The 17,310-nt window shown below is 42.7% G+C and overlaps 1 protein-coding gene across 13 annotated transcripts in view; it reads right to left on the bottom strand.

The window, feature by feature from the left end:
• FKBP15 (FKBP prolyl isomerase family member 15) overlaps window positions 1–17,310 on the bottom strand; it is a 126,514-nt gene that overhangs the window by 58,152 nt on the left and 51,052 nt on the right. For 8 of the 13 annotated variants that reach the window (XM_073313897.1, XM_073313900.2, XM_073313896.2 and 5 more), the window contains 9 exons: window positions 13,301–13,413; window positions 10,576–10,666; window positions 9,855–9,924; window positions 7,832–7,906; window positions 5,176–5,274; window positions 4,450–4,599; window positions 2,707–2,775; window positions 762–905; window positions 170–312 (listed from right to left, as the gene is read on the bottom strand). In XM_073313897.1, coding sequence (XP_073169998.1) covers window positions 170–312; window positions 762–905; window positions 2,707–2,775; window positions 4,450–4,599; window positions 5,176–5,274; window positions 7,832–7,906; window positions 9,855–9,924; window positions 10,576–10,646 — 821 coding nt within the window. In that variant the 5' untranslated portion in view covers window positions 10,647–10,666; window positions 13,301–13,413. The remainder of the gene's footprint in view (window positions 1–169; window positions 313–761; window positions 906–2,706; window positions 2,776–4,449; window positions 4,600–5,175; window positions 5,275–7,831; window positions 7,907–9,854; window positions 9,925–10,575; window positions 10,667–13,300; window positions 13,414–17,310) is intronic. The other 5 variants (XM_073313898.1, XM_073313901.2, XM_078849014.1 and 2 more) reach the window with 3 other exon arrangements.

Here is a 17,310-nt window from a genome sequence, read left to right as displayed (position 1 = left end):
CAGTGCTGTCAAGGCCAATTAAATCAGGGTGGATGTGGTCCATTCCCAATAATTGATGAGGAAGTGATAATACCAAGAGGGGGTTGCCATCAGTTTGGGTCTTACAGATATTTTCACAAATACTAAGTTCTAGGAGCTCTGAACTCATTCTGCTTCCTTATTTTCTTACCCAGGCTTGAGAGGTATTGTCGAAGGAGGCAATCCTACAGGGTCTGCGGAGAAGCTGTCCGAATTGGGTACTGGGGAAGATGCAGAAGAATCCCTCGAACCAATACTGTGCCCATCAGTGCCAGACTCCTTTACCAGCTTCACCTAAGAAAACCACAATGAAGGTATTACACACAGACCTGTTGTTCTGGGTCCTGAAACAACTCTTTAGTATTCTGCTTCTTTCTGGCCAATGTTTTGTTCATCACACTATCATTTGCTGCAGAGTGAAAATTTACATCTATTTAAGAATTATAGGTTTGAAGTTTCCCTCTCCATCTCACTCTTAATAACTTGATGAAGGCTAGATTTATTTTTTCCTGAACATCTTACATGCAAGTGGAGGAAAGATACCTCAAATCAGATGTGTCTTAGTAATGCAGTTATATCTTTGTACTTATCCTGACATTTTACTGGGTATACAGAAGCTTTTAACTATGTTGGAATTTTCATGTACAGGGGTGTTGTTACTTTACAGGTAGAAACGATAGAAGTGTTGCCAATCAAGAGCCCAAACCAGATGTACAAAAATATATTTGGAAGGAGACACTCACCCGCTTAACTTCCACCTCAAAAACCAGGGTGGAATCAGAAGGAATGCGACTGGCTACTCCTTGGGACTCATAAGCCCATGCTGGAGGAATAATGAGAAGTCGTCTCCCCCCTTTCTTCATCCCCATCATCCCTTCTTCCCAACCCTTTACATTTCAGAAATACAAAAGAAGAGAAAATTGATCTGTAAGCAGCAGTCTGACTCAGTGACACAAAAATATCTGCAATCATTCTGATGAGCCTGTTCTAGGCCAGGTTATAAAGGTTCCAGTATGCATATTGAAGAGTTTCTGTAAAGCCCTGGGGATACAGCGTTGCTCCATTTAGGATAAAAAACCCTTAGAGTAGCAATATTAATTTCTAGGCGTCAGGAGACAACACCTAACATACAAACAGTGGAGCAGATTGCACCTGCTGCCATCTTTAATACGGAGATGCAGCCAGCTTCCAAGACCTCTGTTTGGGTTCCAGAAGCTTGGATGAAGCCTTGCATAGTAACTCAAGGCTGGCCTACACTGGTAACTTACACTGGCATGGCTACGTCTTGCAGGGGTGTGAAAAACCCACTCCTGAGTGACGTAGCTATGCCAACCCCCCTTGAGTGGAAGACACCGCTAGGTTGATGGAAGAATTCTTCCATCAACCTAATACTGCCTCTCTGGGAGATTGATTACTTACACAAACAGGAGAACCTTTCCCATTGGCATAGATAATGGTCACACTAAGCACTACAGTGGCACAGCTGCGGCTGTATTGCTGGAGTGGTTTGAGTGTAGACATATCCATAGTTTTCACAGGTTAACACTCGGATACTTTAAAGAGCAACCTCTGGTAACTTCTGCTGTATGTTAGTAATCTGGCCAATTAAGTGCCATGCTTAGGTTTAGACACAGTATTTAAGGAACCTGATTATGGGTAGAGAAATGTAGAAGTTAATGGAGCAAATTAAAGAGTCAGTTTATAGCAGTATCAGCTACTGGATTAACATGCAGATATGCATTTAAAACAGACAGATGACAGAATTCATCTTCAGTTAGTGGCAGCTTGCCACAGGACTAGTACAGATTACTATTAATGCAGTAATTAAAGTTTAAATTGGGAAAAACTGGTTTTGAAATCCTGAGGCTTGTTTACACAAACACTTAGTTCATGGACAAGCTGGGGTGTAAATCTACCCCACACTAACCTGCTACACACTAAAGTGTCTGTGTGGATCTTGCGGTCGTGAACTAAAAGTTCAGTAGTCCATGGCAGCAGGGTCCACGCAGACATTTACACTTAGGGCGCAGCAGGCTAGCATGGGTAGATTTATGCCCCAAACTAAGTGTTCGCACAGACAAGCCCCTAGTAGACAAAAAACTGTCCCTCCTCCCTGACCATGAAAGAATCTCAGATCTGCACCAGTTTGATGGACCAGAGGGGGTGCCATGATGCAGAGGTGGTCTTCAAAGGAGTTTCATAAAATCCCTACACAGCTTCAAGTGATCTACACGTGAATAAACGTAAGAATAAATTCTTCTTGGACCGAGTTTCCTCACAAGGAAGCTACTTTTCTGGAAGCTGTGTAGGGTAAAAGTGCTGCCACCAGAAAAGTATCAAGGCATCTTCTGACAAAGATTTATTTTCAAATAGGCAGCTTCCTTTCTACTGCACAGGAAAGTTCTATGGACTTTGCTCTCTCTATTACCGACAGAGAACAAGGAGGCTTGGTTATTGGAAGTCAAGGCAATAAGTATAGATGCAAGATGCTGTGCAAAACAAGGAAAGAAGAGATTTAAAAAAGTCAGCAATTTCTTCATGTCACTGATGCAAGCACAAGTCTTATACTATCATAAATACAATAGAAGTTATTATGGTTTGTGTGAATCTAGACAGAACTTTCAGAAGTCCTCCAAGATCTGAGACTTTAGTACACAGAAGATGAAGGTAAAATGCCAGAAGTTCTACCTTAATGACTTTTCCAGAACCCAGCTTCAGACGCAACAGCTTGTCCTTGTTGACGTTTGAATCAAACACCTATGGAATTGGAGGTTAACAGGGTACAATCACTAGGATTTCCAACCATGGGGCTGACGAAGTTTGCAGTTGTAAAGCAGTATTCAAACTAGTAAATAATTTTTGAATAAAAAAAATAGAGCACAATGTCCTTTATTTCATAAATACCTACCACCCCTTGTGTCTCCCAGTGTGGTAACTTCAAAAATGAATGCTAATGAATGGGGGGAGGGGGAAGAAAACATAGCATGCCCAAAATTTCTAACCAACTGCACAGTGACAGTTTTGTAGGCATCCGGTAACTGGAGACTTAGGCTTGAAAAGCAACTTTAAATTCTACAGCTTGGGCAAGAGTGAATCAAATTAAATGCTACACAGCCAGATTGCCATAGCAATAGTACAATGGGCCCAGCCAACTGTTGCTAGCTTAGTGACTTCTGGGAGTTGACTAGATACAACTAGATTTTAACTTCTGTAAACCGTTATACAACTGTGTAACCTTAGTGCTCTGCTTTATGTACCACCAGTTTAAGTGGACAGATGACAGTGTCCTACAGCAAGGAAAGGAAATTAGACCTGGATCTTCCATAGGGATCGGCAACCTTAGGCACGTAGCCAGTCAGGATAAGCCCCTGGCGGGCCGGGCCAGTTTGTTTACCTGTTGCGTACACAAGTTTGGCCGATAGCAGCTCCCACTGGCCACATTTCGCCACTCCAGGCCAATGGGGCTGCAGGAAGCTGGCAGCCCTTCCCACAGCCCCCATTAGCCTGGGACCAGTAATTAGAACTGCGGCCAGTGGGAGCTGCGATTGTTTACCTGCTGTGTCCGCAGGTTTGGCCAAACGGGCCCGGTCCGCCGGGGCTTACCCTGATGGGCTGCGTGCAAAGGTTGCTGATCCCTGTTCTATACAGTAGCAGAGATCACGAGCCACAGGACCATGGGAACATCACAATATGCTGACATCCTAGTGACTTGCTTCCCAAAGAAGAAATGAAGTCACCTTATTGACCATATCTGCATGCCTTATTGAAGGAAAAGCATTCTTCCCACATAGCATGAGCAGCTGACTTTTTAGGAATAAGATGCTCCTCACCTCCCTCAAAGCACTTTCCTAAGAATGAGTTACTAAACAAAAGCACAACTTGTGGTGTAAAAGTAACATCTTCAAACATTCCTAAGTTTCTAGAGAAGAGAGGCTCTGATGGCAGATATAAAGTTACACCTGATGCCCGGTCAAGCCATTTTCAAAGCTAGGATGACTAGTTCTGTTTTCATGGCTCTTTTATTTTTAATATCCAACATGGATATTTAACAGGTCACAAGAATTTCGATCATCTCTTCCTGAGCACGTATGGAACCAGTATCTATCTTCACCATTCAATACTCAAAGGAATTTATGAAGGGAATTTTCTGTAATATTTTTTACAAATCCTATGTGTACCTCAGTTTCCCCTATATTTAGCATTGCTTTCCAGTGTGGGGGAAAGGAATAAGTTTGCTCTCAGGGAAAACTAAGAGACATGGGTGCCTCTTAGTCACAGGTCCTCAGGACTGGTGACTGACACTGTCACAAAGTAAGTTGTGATGGAGAGAATACTTTGCCCATCCAATGGTGTTGAGATTACGGTCTCTTCCAATGACTTAATTTGAGAAGGGTTAGTATTAACGCATTTCTAGTAGTAAAAGCCGTTTACCTGTCCAAGCCCATTGTTCTGGAACAGCCAACCGGTATAGGCAACCTCCAGAGAGTCTCCTACTTCCAATCCCTGCCCCTCTCCAACGACAAGATCCTGGTATACTACCGAGTCCAGTGAAGGGATGCTGTTGCATTTAGCAATGCATAACTGCAAAGGAAGTCCAAACATTGGCATCTTTTGTCTGTGGCCAGCTGCAGCAGCACAACAAATTCTACTTAGAAGGAAGACTGGCAATATCTGATAGGTTCTCACTGTATCAGTGAGAACCTAAGTGTTACCAATAGACTTTATACATGTGGACATTACTGATGCTTCATCTCCTTATGCAGCACTTTGCTCATATGTAAAATGAGAAAACCACTTAGCTCACAACAGCGTGTTGACGGGTTTAATTAACATTTTAAAACACTAACATCTTGGGATGAAAGCGCTACAGAAGTATGAAGTGTCACAATTTGAGACATGCTACCCTGTATTCAAGTGAACCAAACAGAACGCCAGCTAACCAAAGCTCAGCCAGAATTCAGCACATTCACAAAGCTGCAATATGCATTTCAGTTTTACTTTAGTGGGAGATGAAACTGAACTGGGCTTTGATTAAGAATGCAGCTTAGCAAGTTGTGAGCAACCATGATTTTTGTTTGCTGTTCTGAACATGATACAGCACCAACAGCATAGATATGGTTAGTGCAAGAGTGCAGCCTGCTGGATTAAGAAGATTACCTGTTTACTGAAATCCATGGCTGCCTTTTCTGACTCGAACATGATCGACCAGTTTTGTCTCTGATCATCATAAAATGTACTGTAGTTGTTGGGCTGAACCTATGGAAAAAGAAATCAGTCCCATATCAAAATTAGAAATGTGTTCAAGCACTTGGATTTTAATTATGATAAAAATCTACTGAAATGAGATAGAGGAGTTTTATTGCTTAAAAACGAACTAGGCTCAGATGCCACAAGTTAGCCTTTATTCCTCTGATCAGTACCCTGAAGAAAAATGCTTCAGAACTTGCTAAATATATGATTTACAAAGTTCTTCATATCGACCACAATTTCCTAAACTGGATGCCTAAAGTTAGGCTAGGAAATCTCTATTTAGGCCGTTGAGCATGAGCGGCCTGATCTTCAGAGATGCAGAACATACCTAGTTCCCACAATCAGTGGGAGCCGATGGGCTGATTTTTCAGAAGTGCTGAGCACCTATCTCAATTTGGGTCCATAACCATGAATTTAGGAGTCTAAATTTAGGCACCCAAGTGTGACAGTTGGAGGTTTTTTTGTTTGTTTGTTTTTTAAATGAATCCTGTGTGTACTTTTGTTTCCCTCCATACTTTGCGTTGCTGCCCAGTAGGAGGAAAAGGATTAAAATTTGCTCTGAGGACAGACTAAGACACAGGTATGTGTGTGCACGCAGTCTAGCTGGCTGAGTGGATTGAATGGGTAATTAAAAGAAGCGGCTGAAACCGACCCAAATCAACAAAGGTTGCAGGATGACAAAGATACCCCCCTCTCTCTCCTGAAGACACACTCCCCTCACAGCAACTGAACAATCAACACTTAACACCAGGAAACCCCAGCAGGCAGGACATGTGAACTGAACTAGAGAACAAAGGGGAAGAGGTGTCCGGTGGCTGGAACAAGGGCTGCCTTTTGGACGGCCACAACAGCTCTGACCTGGGCAAACAAAGGGTACAGAGAACTAAAGCAAGGGATAGAGTCCATCACAACTTGGCTGATGGCACTGACTTGGCCAGGATGGACTATGGTGTAACTTCTGCCTCTTGCAGCTAATCTAAGGATTTTCAGCTGGTGTGTGTGCCAGGCAACTAAAATAGTTACCTTGTTTTGAAAAGGCTGCCTGTGTCACTGTAAATCTTCACTGAGAGCACTGCACCCCAAAGGGGTACTCTACAAGCCTCCTGAAGGGGTCTGACTTGGCTGCAGGGAGCTATGAAAAGAGAGACAAGGATCTCTGCTGCTGGAGGCCCAGTCTTGGAGGAACTGCCTGGGTCCTTGGGGCCCGGTACATTAAAGGGGTCACTCCCAAGAGACTTGTTACAGGCTGGGGATAGACCAGAGCCTGTGGATCTGTGATACCAGGTTTGAAAGTTTTGGCAATAGTTGTTAAGTCAATATTAAAACAGGACAGTTTAGAATTTTTTATTGAGATCCCATGCCGTCAGCACTGGCAAAACATTTTAGTAAGATCACTGATCTGGCTCCATGTTTGTTTATAAACACCTGATTCTACCCATGGATTGAAATTGCTTTAAAACACAAACTTGCTGAAAATGGATTATGGAGCTAAAGGGAAAGAGGAATTATTCTGAAATCAAATAAGGGGATGGAGGTGGCTTGACATCTTTCCTGCTGCTTGTTACTCATAGTTATTTTTAACCTATTCAGGACTCTGGTTCTCTCTGAAATTGGAGAAAAAGTTAAATGGAAACTTTCAGAAAGGCTTGCAAAAACCTAGCAAATTCTTACTGAAAGAGAAACATGTGGTCAGATTTCACACAGAGCTTAGACATTTTCTTGCCTTCTCTTCATCAAAGAGGGCATTTGTTTCCATTCCCATAATCATTTAAGTAAAGTCTAGGACATATGTGAATTTGGGTTTCTTTGATCCCATTGCAAGTGTACAAGAAAAGCAAAACAATGTAATTTGTTCTGTAAAATGAGGCTTATCTCCACTGTATACTGCTGGGAGATCTACTGTTGAAAGAATTCCTTGTGCAATTTATGATAGGAGGAGAAAGAATAGTTATACAACATTTTGAATTCATGGTGCACTTTACAAAATATGAATGAGGGCTTGTCTACAATCACTCTCCTGTTGACTCCTGTACTCTATCTGATCGAGAAGAGTAAGGGGAGTCGATGGAAGAGTGTCTCCTGTTGATGTTGCGTAGTGTGGACCCCGCGGTAAGTAGATCTAAGCTACATCGATTTGAGTTACACTAGTCACATAACTCAAATTGTGAACTTAGATTGACTTTTCCCTTTAGTGTAGACCAGGCCTCAGTCACATGCCTTGTCTCAAAGACTTTACAATCTATAGCCAAGAGAGACCTAGGACAACATTTCAGGAGAGGGAAGGCGATAACTCCTATCTGCTGTACAGAGTACAGTGTACCAGAAGCTTAAGGGCAGGTGTACACTTAAAACATTGCAGCGGCACAGTTAATCCACCTCCGCAAGAGGCGGTAGCTAGGTTGATAGGAGAAGCCTGCCTGTTGACATAGCACTGCCTACACTGGGTTTTTTTCACACCCCTGAACTACATAGTTATACAAATGTAAATTTGTAGCGTAGACCAGGCTTAAGTGAAGACAAACACATATGACTACCAAAAAAATATTTCCGAATGAAGTCTTACCGTGAGCACAAACCCTGGATGGATCCTGGCAACCGTGACCTGCTGCTGTTGATTGATATAAAGGAGGATCTTATACTGGATTCCACAAGGAGGGAGGGAGGAGGGGAAAAACAAAAACAAAATTAAACCTTCCGTCTGTGAAATTCTGGTGTGCACTATGAGATAAACTATGGCCCTAATGCTACTGTGATTGCCAAATGCACCAGCAGTAGGTGCATTCAAAGCAATGAAGTTTAACTGCTGAAATGTAAATAGCAGGTTGTACTGTACTCAGCATGAATCTATGCACTTCTGTATTACAGCACGTGCAGAATGTGCATATAATTTCAACACTTTTCCATACACACTTACTGGGCCTGGAGACTCACCTCACAGCTCTTAAATATTCATTTGCTGACGCACCTTGCTTTGACTATACCAAATCAGCTTTGATTCTTGTTCTGTATCCTGCTTCCTCCTACTGTGCTGCCTAACAGCACAGCTGTAAGGGTGGCTGAGCTGTCTAGAGGAGCTGTGTTTAGGTCACAGTCTCCTCTAGATGTTGTGCAGCCTAATAGATAGAGCACTGGACTGGAATTCAGGAGACCTGGGTTCTATTCCCAACCCTATCACTGACCTGCTGGGTGACCATAGGCAAGTGATTTCACCTTCAGAAGTCAGACTAGATCGGGGTAATCAATTATTTTTTGTCAAGGGCCAAATTTCTTGGTCAAGGTACAGTCAAGGTCCAGACTCCAGAGAAAAAACAAAAAAATAAGATTTTTGGGTCCTTTCAAAAGAGCGTGGTGGTCCAGATTTGGCCCGTGGTCTGCCCATTGTCTATACCTGGACTAGATGACCACAATAATTCCATCTGACCTTAGAACATATGAACCCTTCAGCACATAAGACTACCTATATGCAAGGGATATGGTAAAGGATGGGTGTTCAACTATAACTTTTAGATTTCTTGACTTTTGAGAATTAACCACGCAGCCATAGTTTTGCATCAACAGTCTGACAATTTCCCAGGCTTTTTTTGTTCATTGAAAAATGAAAAGATCTCCTCAATTCTCTGATGGATCAGGTAGCAAAGGCTAGTGGCTCTCTAGCAATATTAAGTATACACATCACTGGTTTACTGAACAATAGTCAAACAAAGGTTAACAAGCGTGTTAATATTGCAGGCAAAGCATGCAGTTGCATACTTGTGCACACAAATTCCTTTATGAAGGCACGATTTGAGAGAGCCTTAAAAGGTAGTATAAACACCTCCCTTTCATGCCTGGCCAGCCCTCCACTTCCCTGTTCAGCCGAGAATTTTTTGGGGGAGGAAGTTTAAAAAGAAACAAAACAAACAAACAAACAACCCAAAGGTCTTAAAAGTCAGTTTACTGTAAGAACCATTCAATGGACCAACCCACCCATTTAGGGAGACAACAGAAGAAGGGAAGCTGGAACTAGCAGGGTGCAGGGTAAGAGGCAGCACCAGACCAAGGGCAGATTGGATTTAGGTTATTTCTTTTAATATAGCTTGCTAAATACTCCTTTGTTCTACACTCAGAGTGGCAGATAGTTCTTGAATGCAGCTCCACTCGTATAGCTGATTTTTTTTGTATAAAAAGGTCAAAGAGCATAATTCATATCAATTTGTTTACATGAACTCAATTATAAGGGATATGCATATGTATTTGCTAATGGATCTGAGATCAGGTTCACAGTTTGAAAGCATCCGAACGAATACCAAAATAGCTTTTGCGTAAAAAGACTGCAACGGATAGACATTCCGCCTTGTTTAATGCGTTTCCATCTCAGGTGGGAAAATCTATTTACAGTAGCCTTGCTGACTGCTCAGAGAACAGTTGCAGCTGCAAAAGTAGCTGGTGGCTGAGCACCTGAGCTACAAGAAACCTAACAGGGCTGGAAATTACCAAACAGGAATGGTGCTAAAAATGAGAACATGAAAAATGAGAAGCAATTCAGTTTTGCACAAGATGCGCTTTTAGGATAGGAGTATGTTAAAGAGAAATGCAGCTTCACTCACTTCTTTGGTAGCATGGTTCCCCACCACAGCTGCTCCATACTTGCCTTGCTTCACATACTGCCCATTTGTGCTAAAAGGCAAAGTAACATAATCAGCTGCAAATCCATTCCCTCTTCACATTTCTTTGGTGTTTATGAGGAGCTTTTCACCTTGGTATCCAAGGACCACTTCCTATAGGATTCTATGTCAGACTGACGTCTCCTTAACTCAGTAGAGCTCAATCTTTTTCGCTTGCCCCAAAACAAGTCATAGGGAACTTAAATCTTGGTGTTTTTTAAACTTGAGTGATCTTTCCACAGCAGAACACAGACCGACATAATGTATAGTTTTAGTACTAGGCTCCCCACTCTGGTTTTCAAAGGTGTGAATTTAGCATTGATAAAGAGCATCTGACAAAGTTAGTCACAAACAGTGCAATTACTGTCCCTCAATCAAAACATGCAACACCCCTCACTGCTTAAGTCCTGGGCTTCCCAGACATCTGGCAATGGACCATGTACTCCTAACCTGCAGAACACAGATGTTCCATTCATAGGCTTTTTTGACCCAAGAATTGTACCAAATCATGTGGCATTTGTGCAATGGGGACACAGACATAAAAATCCCTTTCCTCGCCCAAAAATATTTTCCTCTTGCGACAAAACCTGAAAATTGGAGTCCAGGTCTCTAGCAATGAAAGGCCAGCGCAGGAACTCTCAGCTCGGCCCAATATGGTACTTACTATCGAAAGGCATGAACTGCTGTGGCGACAAATACCAATGGGACTGCTGAAGCCGCCGTGGTTGTAGGCATCTTCTGGGTTGGCTGGCCTGCTGAAGAATAAACCAGAGAGAGAAAGGACAGCAGTGGAACTTTCTTCACAATTGGAATTGACCAGCATGCTTCAAAATACAATAGTGTTAAGTTTAAGATTGCATTGATTTGTCTACTGTAGACAGATTATCAAACTAATAGCAAGGTGCATGTAGACTGACCCAGATCATAGACTATCAAGGCTGGAAGAGACCTCAAGAGGTCATATAGTCCAATCCCCTGCTCAAAGCAGGACCAATCCCCAACTAAATCATCCCAGCCAGGGCTTTGTCAAGCCTGACCTCAAAGCAAGGAAATTCCACCACCTCCCTAGGTAACGCATTCCAGTGCTTCACCACCCTCCTAGTGAAAATGGTTTTCCTAAAATCCAACCTAAACCTCCCCCACTGCAACTTGAGACCATTACTCCTTGTTCTGTCATCTGCTACCACTGAGAACAGTCTAGAGCCATCCTCTTTGGAACCCCCCCCGCAGGTAGTTGAAAGCGGCTATCAAATCCCCCCTCATTCTTCTCTTTTGCAGACTAAATAATCTTGGTTCCCTCAGCCTGTCCTCATAAGTCGCATGCTCCACCCTCCTAATAATTTTTGTTATCCTCCGCTGGACTCTTCCCAATTTTTCTACATCCTTCTTGTAGTGTGGGGCCCAAAACTGGACACAATACTCCAGATGAGGCCTCACCAATGTTGAATAGAGGGGAATGATCATGCTCCTACTTATACTGTTAGCCTTCTTGGCAACAAGGGCACACTGCACATTTCCCAGAGTCACTACCTTTGATAGCAGCAGCTCAATGATTGCGTTGGCTACTTGCATCACAGCAACCCCCACAGTAGATTTGCCACTCCAAATTGATTACCAACTGACTGGTAGCTGTCCGGCATTGCAAGCTTCTACAGGGCTATTGCCACTCGCTTGTGAACTGTGAGGGCTGCTCTCATCTTGGTATTCTTGCGCTTCAGGGCCAGGGAAAGCAAGTCACAAAGTTCCATGAAAGTACCCTTACGCATGCAAAAGTTTTGGAGCCCCCAGGAATCATCCCAGACCTGCAACACTATGTGGTCCCACCACTCTGTGCTTGTTTCCCGGGCCCCAGAATCGGCGTTCCACAGCATGAGCCTGCCCCATTAACAACATGATCTCCAAATTGCGGGGGAACGTGGTTTTAGAGAAAAGTGTGTTCATGTCCTCATCAACGTGCTGCCGTCACCTCCTCGCCTGGTTTTTCAGGTGTTGGTTCTGCACACACTGCACGATAATGCATGAGGTGTTTACAATGGTCATAACTGCTGCAGTGAGCTGAACGGGCTCCATGCTTGCTGTGCTATGGCATCTGCTCCTGCTCGGGCAATCCAGGGAAAAGGGTGCAAAATGATTGTTTGCTGTTGCTCTGATGGAGGGAGGGGCGACTGACAACATGGCTTACAGGGTTGGCTTACAGGGAATTAAAATCAACAAGGGGGGTGACTTTGGGAGAAACAGAATGGGCCCCTCAAGGATAAAACTCAAAACTGGGTTTAGCAGGCCATTGATTTCACGGAGGGAGGGAGGAGAAAATGAATACAAAACAAATCTGGTCTATTTCTTGTTTTGATCCACTTCATCTATCTTTATACATCTTGCTGGCAGCAGACTGTGCAGTACGACCGCTAGCCATCTCCTGGGTGCTCAGCAGAAGACGGTGCAGTATGACTGCTGGCCATCGTCGTCTGCTGGCTGTAGATTAAAAGACAGTGCACTGCCGGTAAGACTGAATCGCCATGAGACGAAACTTAAAAGGGAAATAACCTGGCTGAGTCACTCCCATGTTTGCCCAGGCACCCCTGACCTTATCGAGGTCAGTTAAAAGAACACCCTGGACTACGTCGACGATGGCTACCAGTCATACTGCAATGTCTGCTGCCAAAAGGCAATAAATTGCTGCTGTGTAGCAATGCAGTACCACGTCTGCCAGCACCCAGGAGACATACAGTGATGGTTAGCTGAGCGGGCTCCATGCTTGCTGTGGTATGGCATCTGCACAGGTAACTCAGGAAAAAAGGCTCAAGATGATTGTCTGCCCTTGCTTTCACTGAGGGAGGGAGGGAACAGGGGCCTGACGATATGTAGCCAGAACCTCCCATGACAATGTTTTAGACCCATCAGGCACTGGGATTTCTACTCAGAATTCAAATGGGCGGCGGAGACTACGGGAACTGTGGGATAGTTACCCACAGTGCAATGTTCCGGAAGTCGACGGTTGCCTCGGTACTGTGGACACACTCTGCTGACTACATGCACTTAGAGCATTTGTGTGGGGACACACACAATCGACTGTATAAAAACGCTTTCTACAAAACCAACTTCTATAAATTCGACCTAATTTCGTAGTATAGACAAGGCCTAAGATGGTGAATCTCCTTCCTCTGAGGTGTTGGTTGTGAAGTGTGAATGTTCCGGATACTGGGGTTTCCATTGTATAGTCTAGATTTTCCGGTCACACGTGTAGACTTTGTTCAGTTTGTTAACACTCTGTCCCATCCCTTCTCTTCACACTCAGTGCATAGTGCTGCAAAGCCCAGAGGGAAACTGAGGCATGTATCAGAATAATAAAAATTGCTAAAATTCACACATTCATCACACCAGTTACTTACTTGCCGCTGGTTGGCCTTTTTTAGGCTGTTTTGGTGCTGTATATTGGAAGAATTCATTTCCATGGACTGATACTGTCTGATCCAATCCAAAGAGAGAGGCCAATCTGGTGCTGCTAAGAGAAAAGAAATAATTCATTTTGTTTACAGGACAGTTCTTTCCTTATTTTTTAAAGAACGGGGAAGTTGCTAACTTTAAATTGTACCAAGATATAAAGTGTCACTTGCTGTTTTAGAGACCTGCAGTTGGATTGAAATAAAATAGCTTAGTACTGACTAATTGATCACTAAATTTGGAAAAAGCTGGAGTTTTAGATGCACAAAATCATTTTAACTATTTGTAGTGGGGGATTAGAGAGAACGTCCATTTTGTTATGCTTCCCCAAACCTAATACACACTCAAGATTGAGAGAACAACAAAACTGAATTGCTCCATATTAGCAAGGATGCACACTGGTATACCTCAGGGACCCCAACTGTACACATTTATAGACAATGGAGATACAGGAGTTAAGGATGTAAGGCACTTTTTAAACACAAGTTTTTTAAAAAAGCAGAGAAGAAATTAAGAGCATTCCCTTTGAGTGCTCTAACCCAAACAGTAGCAAGCTAGATTCATAGATATTAAGGTCAGAAGGGACCACTATGATCTGACCTCCTGCACAATGCAGGCCACAGAATCTCACCCACCCACTCCTGTTATAAACCTCTCACCTATGTCTGAGCTACTGAAGTCCTCAGATCATGGTTTAAAGACTTCAAGGAGCAGAGAATCCTCCAGCAAGTGATCTGTGCCCCATGCTACAGAGGAAGGCAAAAAACCTCCAGGGCCTCTGCCAATTTGCCCTGGAGGAAAATTCCTTCCGGACCCCAAATATGGTAATCAGCAGAACCCTGAGCATATAGGCAAGATTCACCAGCCAGATACCCAGGAAAGAATTCTCTGTAGTAACTCAGATCCCACCCCATCTAACATCCCATCACAGGCCATTGGGCCTATTTACCATTAATATTTAAAGATCAATTAATTGCCAAAATCATGTTATCCCATCATACCATCTCCTCCATAAACTTATCAAGCTTTATCTTGAAGCCAGATATGTCTTTTGCCCCCACTTCTTCCCTTGGAAAGCTATTCCAAAACTTCACTTCTCTGATGGTTAGAAACCTTCGTCTAATTTCAAGTCGAAACTTCCTGATGGCCAGTTTATATCCATTTGTTCTTGTGACCACATTGGTGCTGAGCTTAAATAATTCTTCTCCCTCTCTGATATTTATCCCTCTGATATATTTATAGAGAGCAATCATATCTCCCCTCAACCTTCTTTTGGTTAGGCTAAACAAGCCAAGCTCCTTGAGTCTCCTTTCATAAGGCAGGTTTTCCATTCCTCGGGTCATCCTAGTAGCCCTTCTCTGTACCTGTTCCAGTTTGAATTCATCCTTCTTAAACATGGGAGACCAGAACTGCACACAATATTCCAGGTGAGGTCTCACCAGTGCCTTGTATAACGGTACTAAAACCCCTTATCTCTACTGGAAATACACCACCTGATACATCCCAAGACTGAATTAGCTTTTTTCATGGCCATATCACATTGGCGGCTCATAGTCATCCTGTGATCAACCAATACTCCGAGGGCCTTCTCCTCCTTTGTTACTTACAAGTGATGCGTCCCCAGCTTATAACTGAAATTCTTGTTATTAATCCCTAAATGCATGACCTTACACTTCTCACTATTAAATTTCATCCTATTACTATTACTCTAGTTTACAAGGTCATCCAGATCTTCCTATACGATATCCCAGTCTCTAAATTGGCAATACCTCCCAGCTTCGTATCATCTGCAAACTTTATTAGCACAGGTTTCAGAGTAACAGCCATGTTAGTCTGTATTCGCAAAAAGAAAAGGAGTACTTGTGGCACCTTAGAGACTAACCAATTTATTTGAGCATGAGCTTTCGTGAGCTACAGCTCACTTCATCGGATGCATACCGTGGAAACTGCAGCAGACTTTATATACACACAGAGAATATGAAACAATACCTCCTCCCACCCCACGGTGCCACAAGTACTCCTTTTCTTTTTATTAGCACACTCCCACTTTTTGTGTCAAGGTCAGTAATAAAAAGATTAAATAAGATTGGTCCCAAAACCGATCCCTGAGGAACTCCACTGGTAACCTCCCTCCAGCCTGACAGTTCACCTTTCAGTATGACCTGCTGTAGTCTCCCTGTTAACCAATTCCTTATCCACCTTTCAATTTTCATATTGATCCCCATCTTTTCCAATTTAACTAATAATTCCTCATGTGGCACAGTATCAAATGCCTTACTGAAATCTAGGTAAATTAGATCCACTGCATTTCCTTTGTCTAAATAATCTGTTACTTTCTCAAAGAAGGAGATCAGGTTGGTTTGGCACGATCTACCTTTTGTAAAACCATGTTGTATTTTGTCCCACTTACCACTGACCTCAAAATGTCCTTAATTACTTTCTCCTTCAAAATTTTTTCCAAGACCTAGCATACTACAGATGTCAAACTAACAGGCCTGTAGCTACCTGGATCACTTTTTTCCCCTTTCTTAAAAAATAGGAACGGTGTTAGCAATTCTCCAATCATATGGTACAACCCCTGAGTTTACAGATTCATGTGCCAATTCCTTTAATATTCTTGGATGAAGGTTATCTGGGCCCCCCGATTTAGTCCCATTAAGCTGTTCAAGTTTTGCTTCTACCTCAGATATGGTAATATCTACCTCCATATCCTCATTTCCATTTGTCATGCTATCATTATTCCTAAGATCCTCATTGGCCTTATTAAAGACCGAGGCAAAGTATTTGTTTAGATATTGTGCCATGCCTAGATTATTCTTAACCTCCACTCCATCCTCAGTGTTTAGCGGTCCCACTTCTTCTTTCTTTGTTTTCTTCTTATTTATATGGCTATAGAACCTTTTACTATTGGTTTTAATTTCCTTTGCAAGGTCCAACTCTACTTGACTTTTACCCTGTCTCACTTTATTCCTACATGTTCTGACCTCGAGAAGGCAGCTTTCCTTGCTGATCCCTCCCATCTTCCACTGCCTGTATGCTTTCTCCTTTTTCTTAATCACCTCTCTGAGATGCTTGCTCATCCAGCTTGGTCTACAACTCCTACTTATGAATTTTTTCCCCTTTCTTGGGATGCAGGCTTCCCATAGCTTCTGCAGCTTTGACTTAAAGTAATCCCAGGCCTCCTCTGCCTTTAGATCTATAAGTTCTTCAGTCCAATCCACTTCCCTAACTAATTTCCTTAATTTTTGAAAGTCAGCCCTTTTGAAATCAAAAACCCTAGTCAGATTTATTTTTGTTTGTCCTTCCGTTCAGTTTGAACTGAATTAGCTCATGATCACTTGAACCAAGATTGTCCCCTACAACCATTTCTTCTATGAAGTCCTCACTACTCACCAAAACCAAATCTAAAATGGCATCCCCTCTAGTCGGTTCAGCAACTACTTGATGAAGGAATCCATCAGCTATCACATCTAGGAAAATCTGAGCCCTATTATTATTACTAGCACTCATCCTCCAGTCTATACCTGGGAAGTTACAGTCTCCCATGATCACACAGTTTCCATTTGCATCCGATGAAGTGAGCTGTAGCTCACAAAAGCTTATGCTCAAATAAATTGGTTAGTCTCTAAGGTGCCACAAGTACTTCTTTTCTTTTTGCGAATACAGACTAACATGGCTGTTACGCTGAAACAGTTTCCATTAGTATTTACTTAATTAAAAACCATTAAAGAGGGCTATCCATATCCAAATTAGATCCAGGTGGTCTATAGCACACCCCAAGCACTATCACAGGGGAGGCTCTAGTAGTTTTCTTCCCCAATGTGATTTTTGCCCAGACGGACTCTGTCTTATCCATTCCATCGCTTCTTATTTCTTTACATTCTACCTCATCATTGATATACAATGCTACTAGATAAAGAGAATCAGAATGAATCACAGAATCGTAGAATATTAGGGT

This window comes from Lepidochelys kempii, chromosome 16 (genome assembly GCF_965140285.1).
Source record: "Lepidochelys kempii isolate rLepKem1 chromosome 16, rLepKem1.hap1, whole genome shotgun sequence".
NCBI classification, from domain to species: Eukaryota; Metazoa; Chordata; order Testudines; family Cheloniidae; genus Lepidochelys; species Lepidochelys kempii.
Note: the sequence above shows the minus strand (reverse complement) of the source record. Positions and strands in the feature narration are given on the sequence as shown.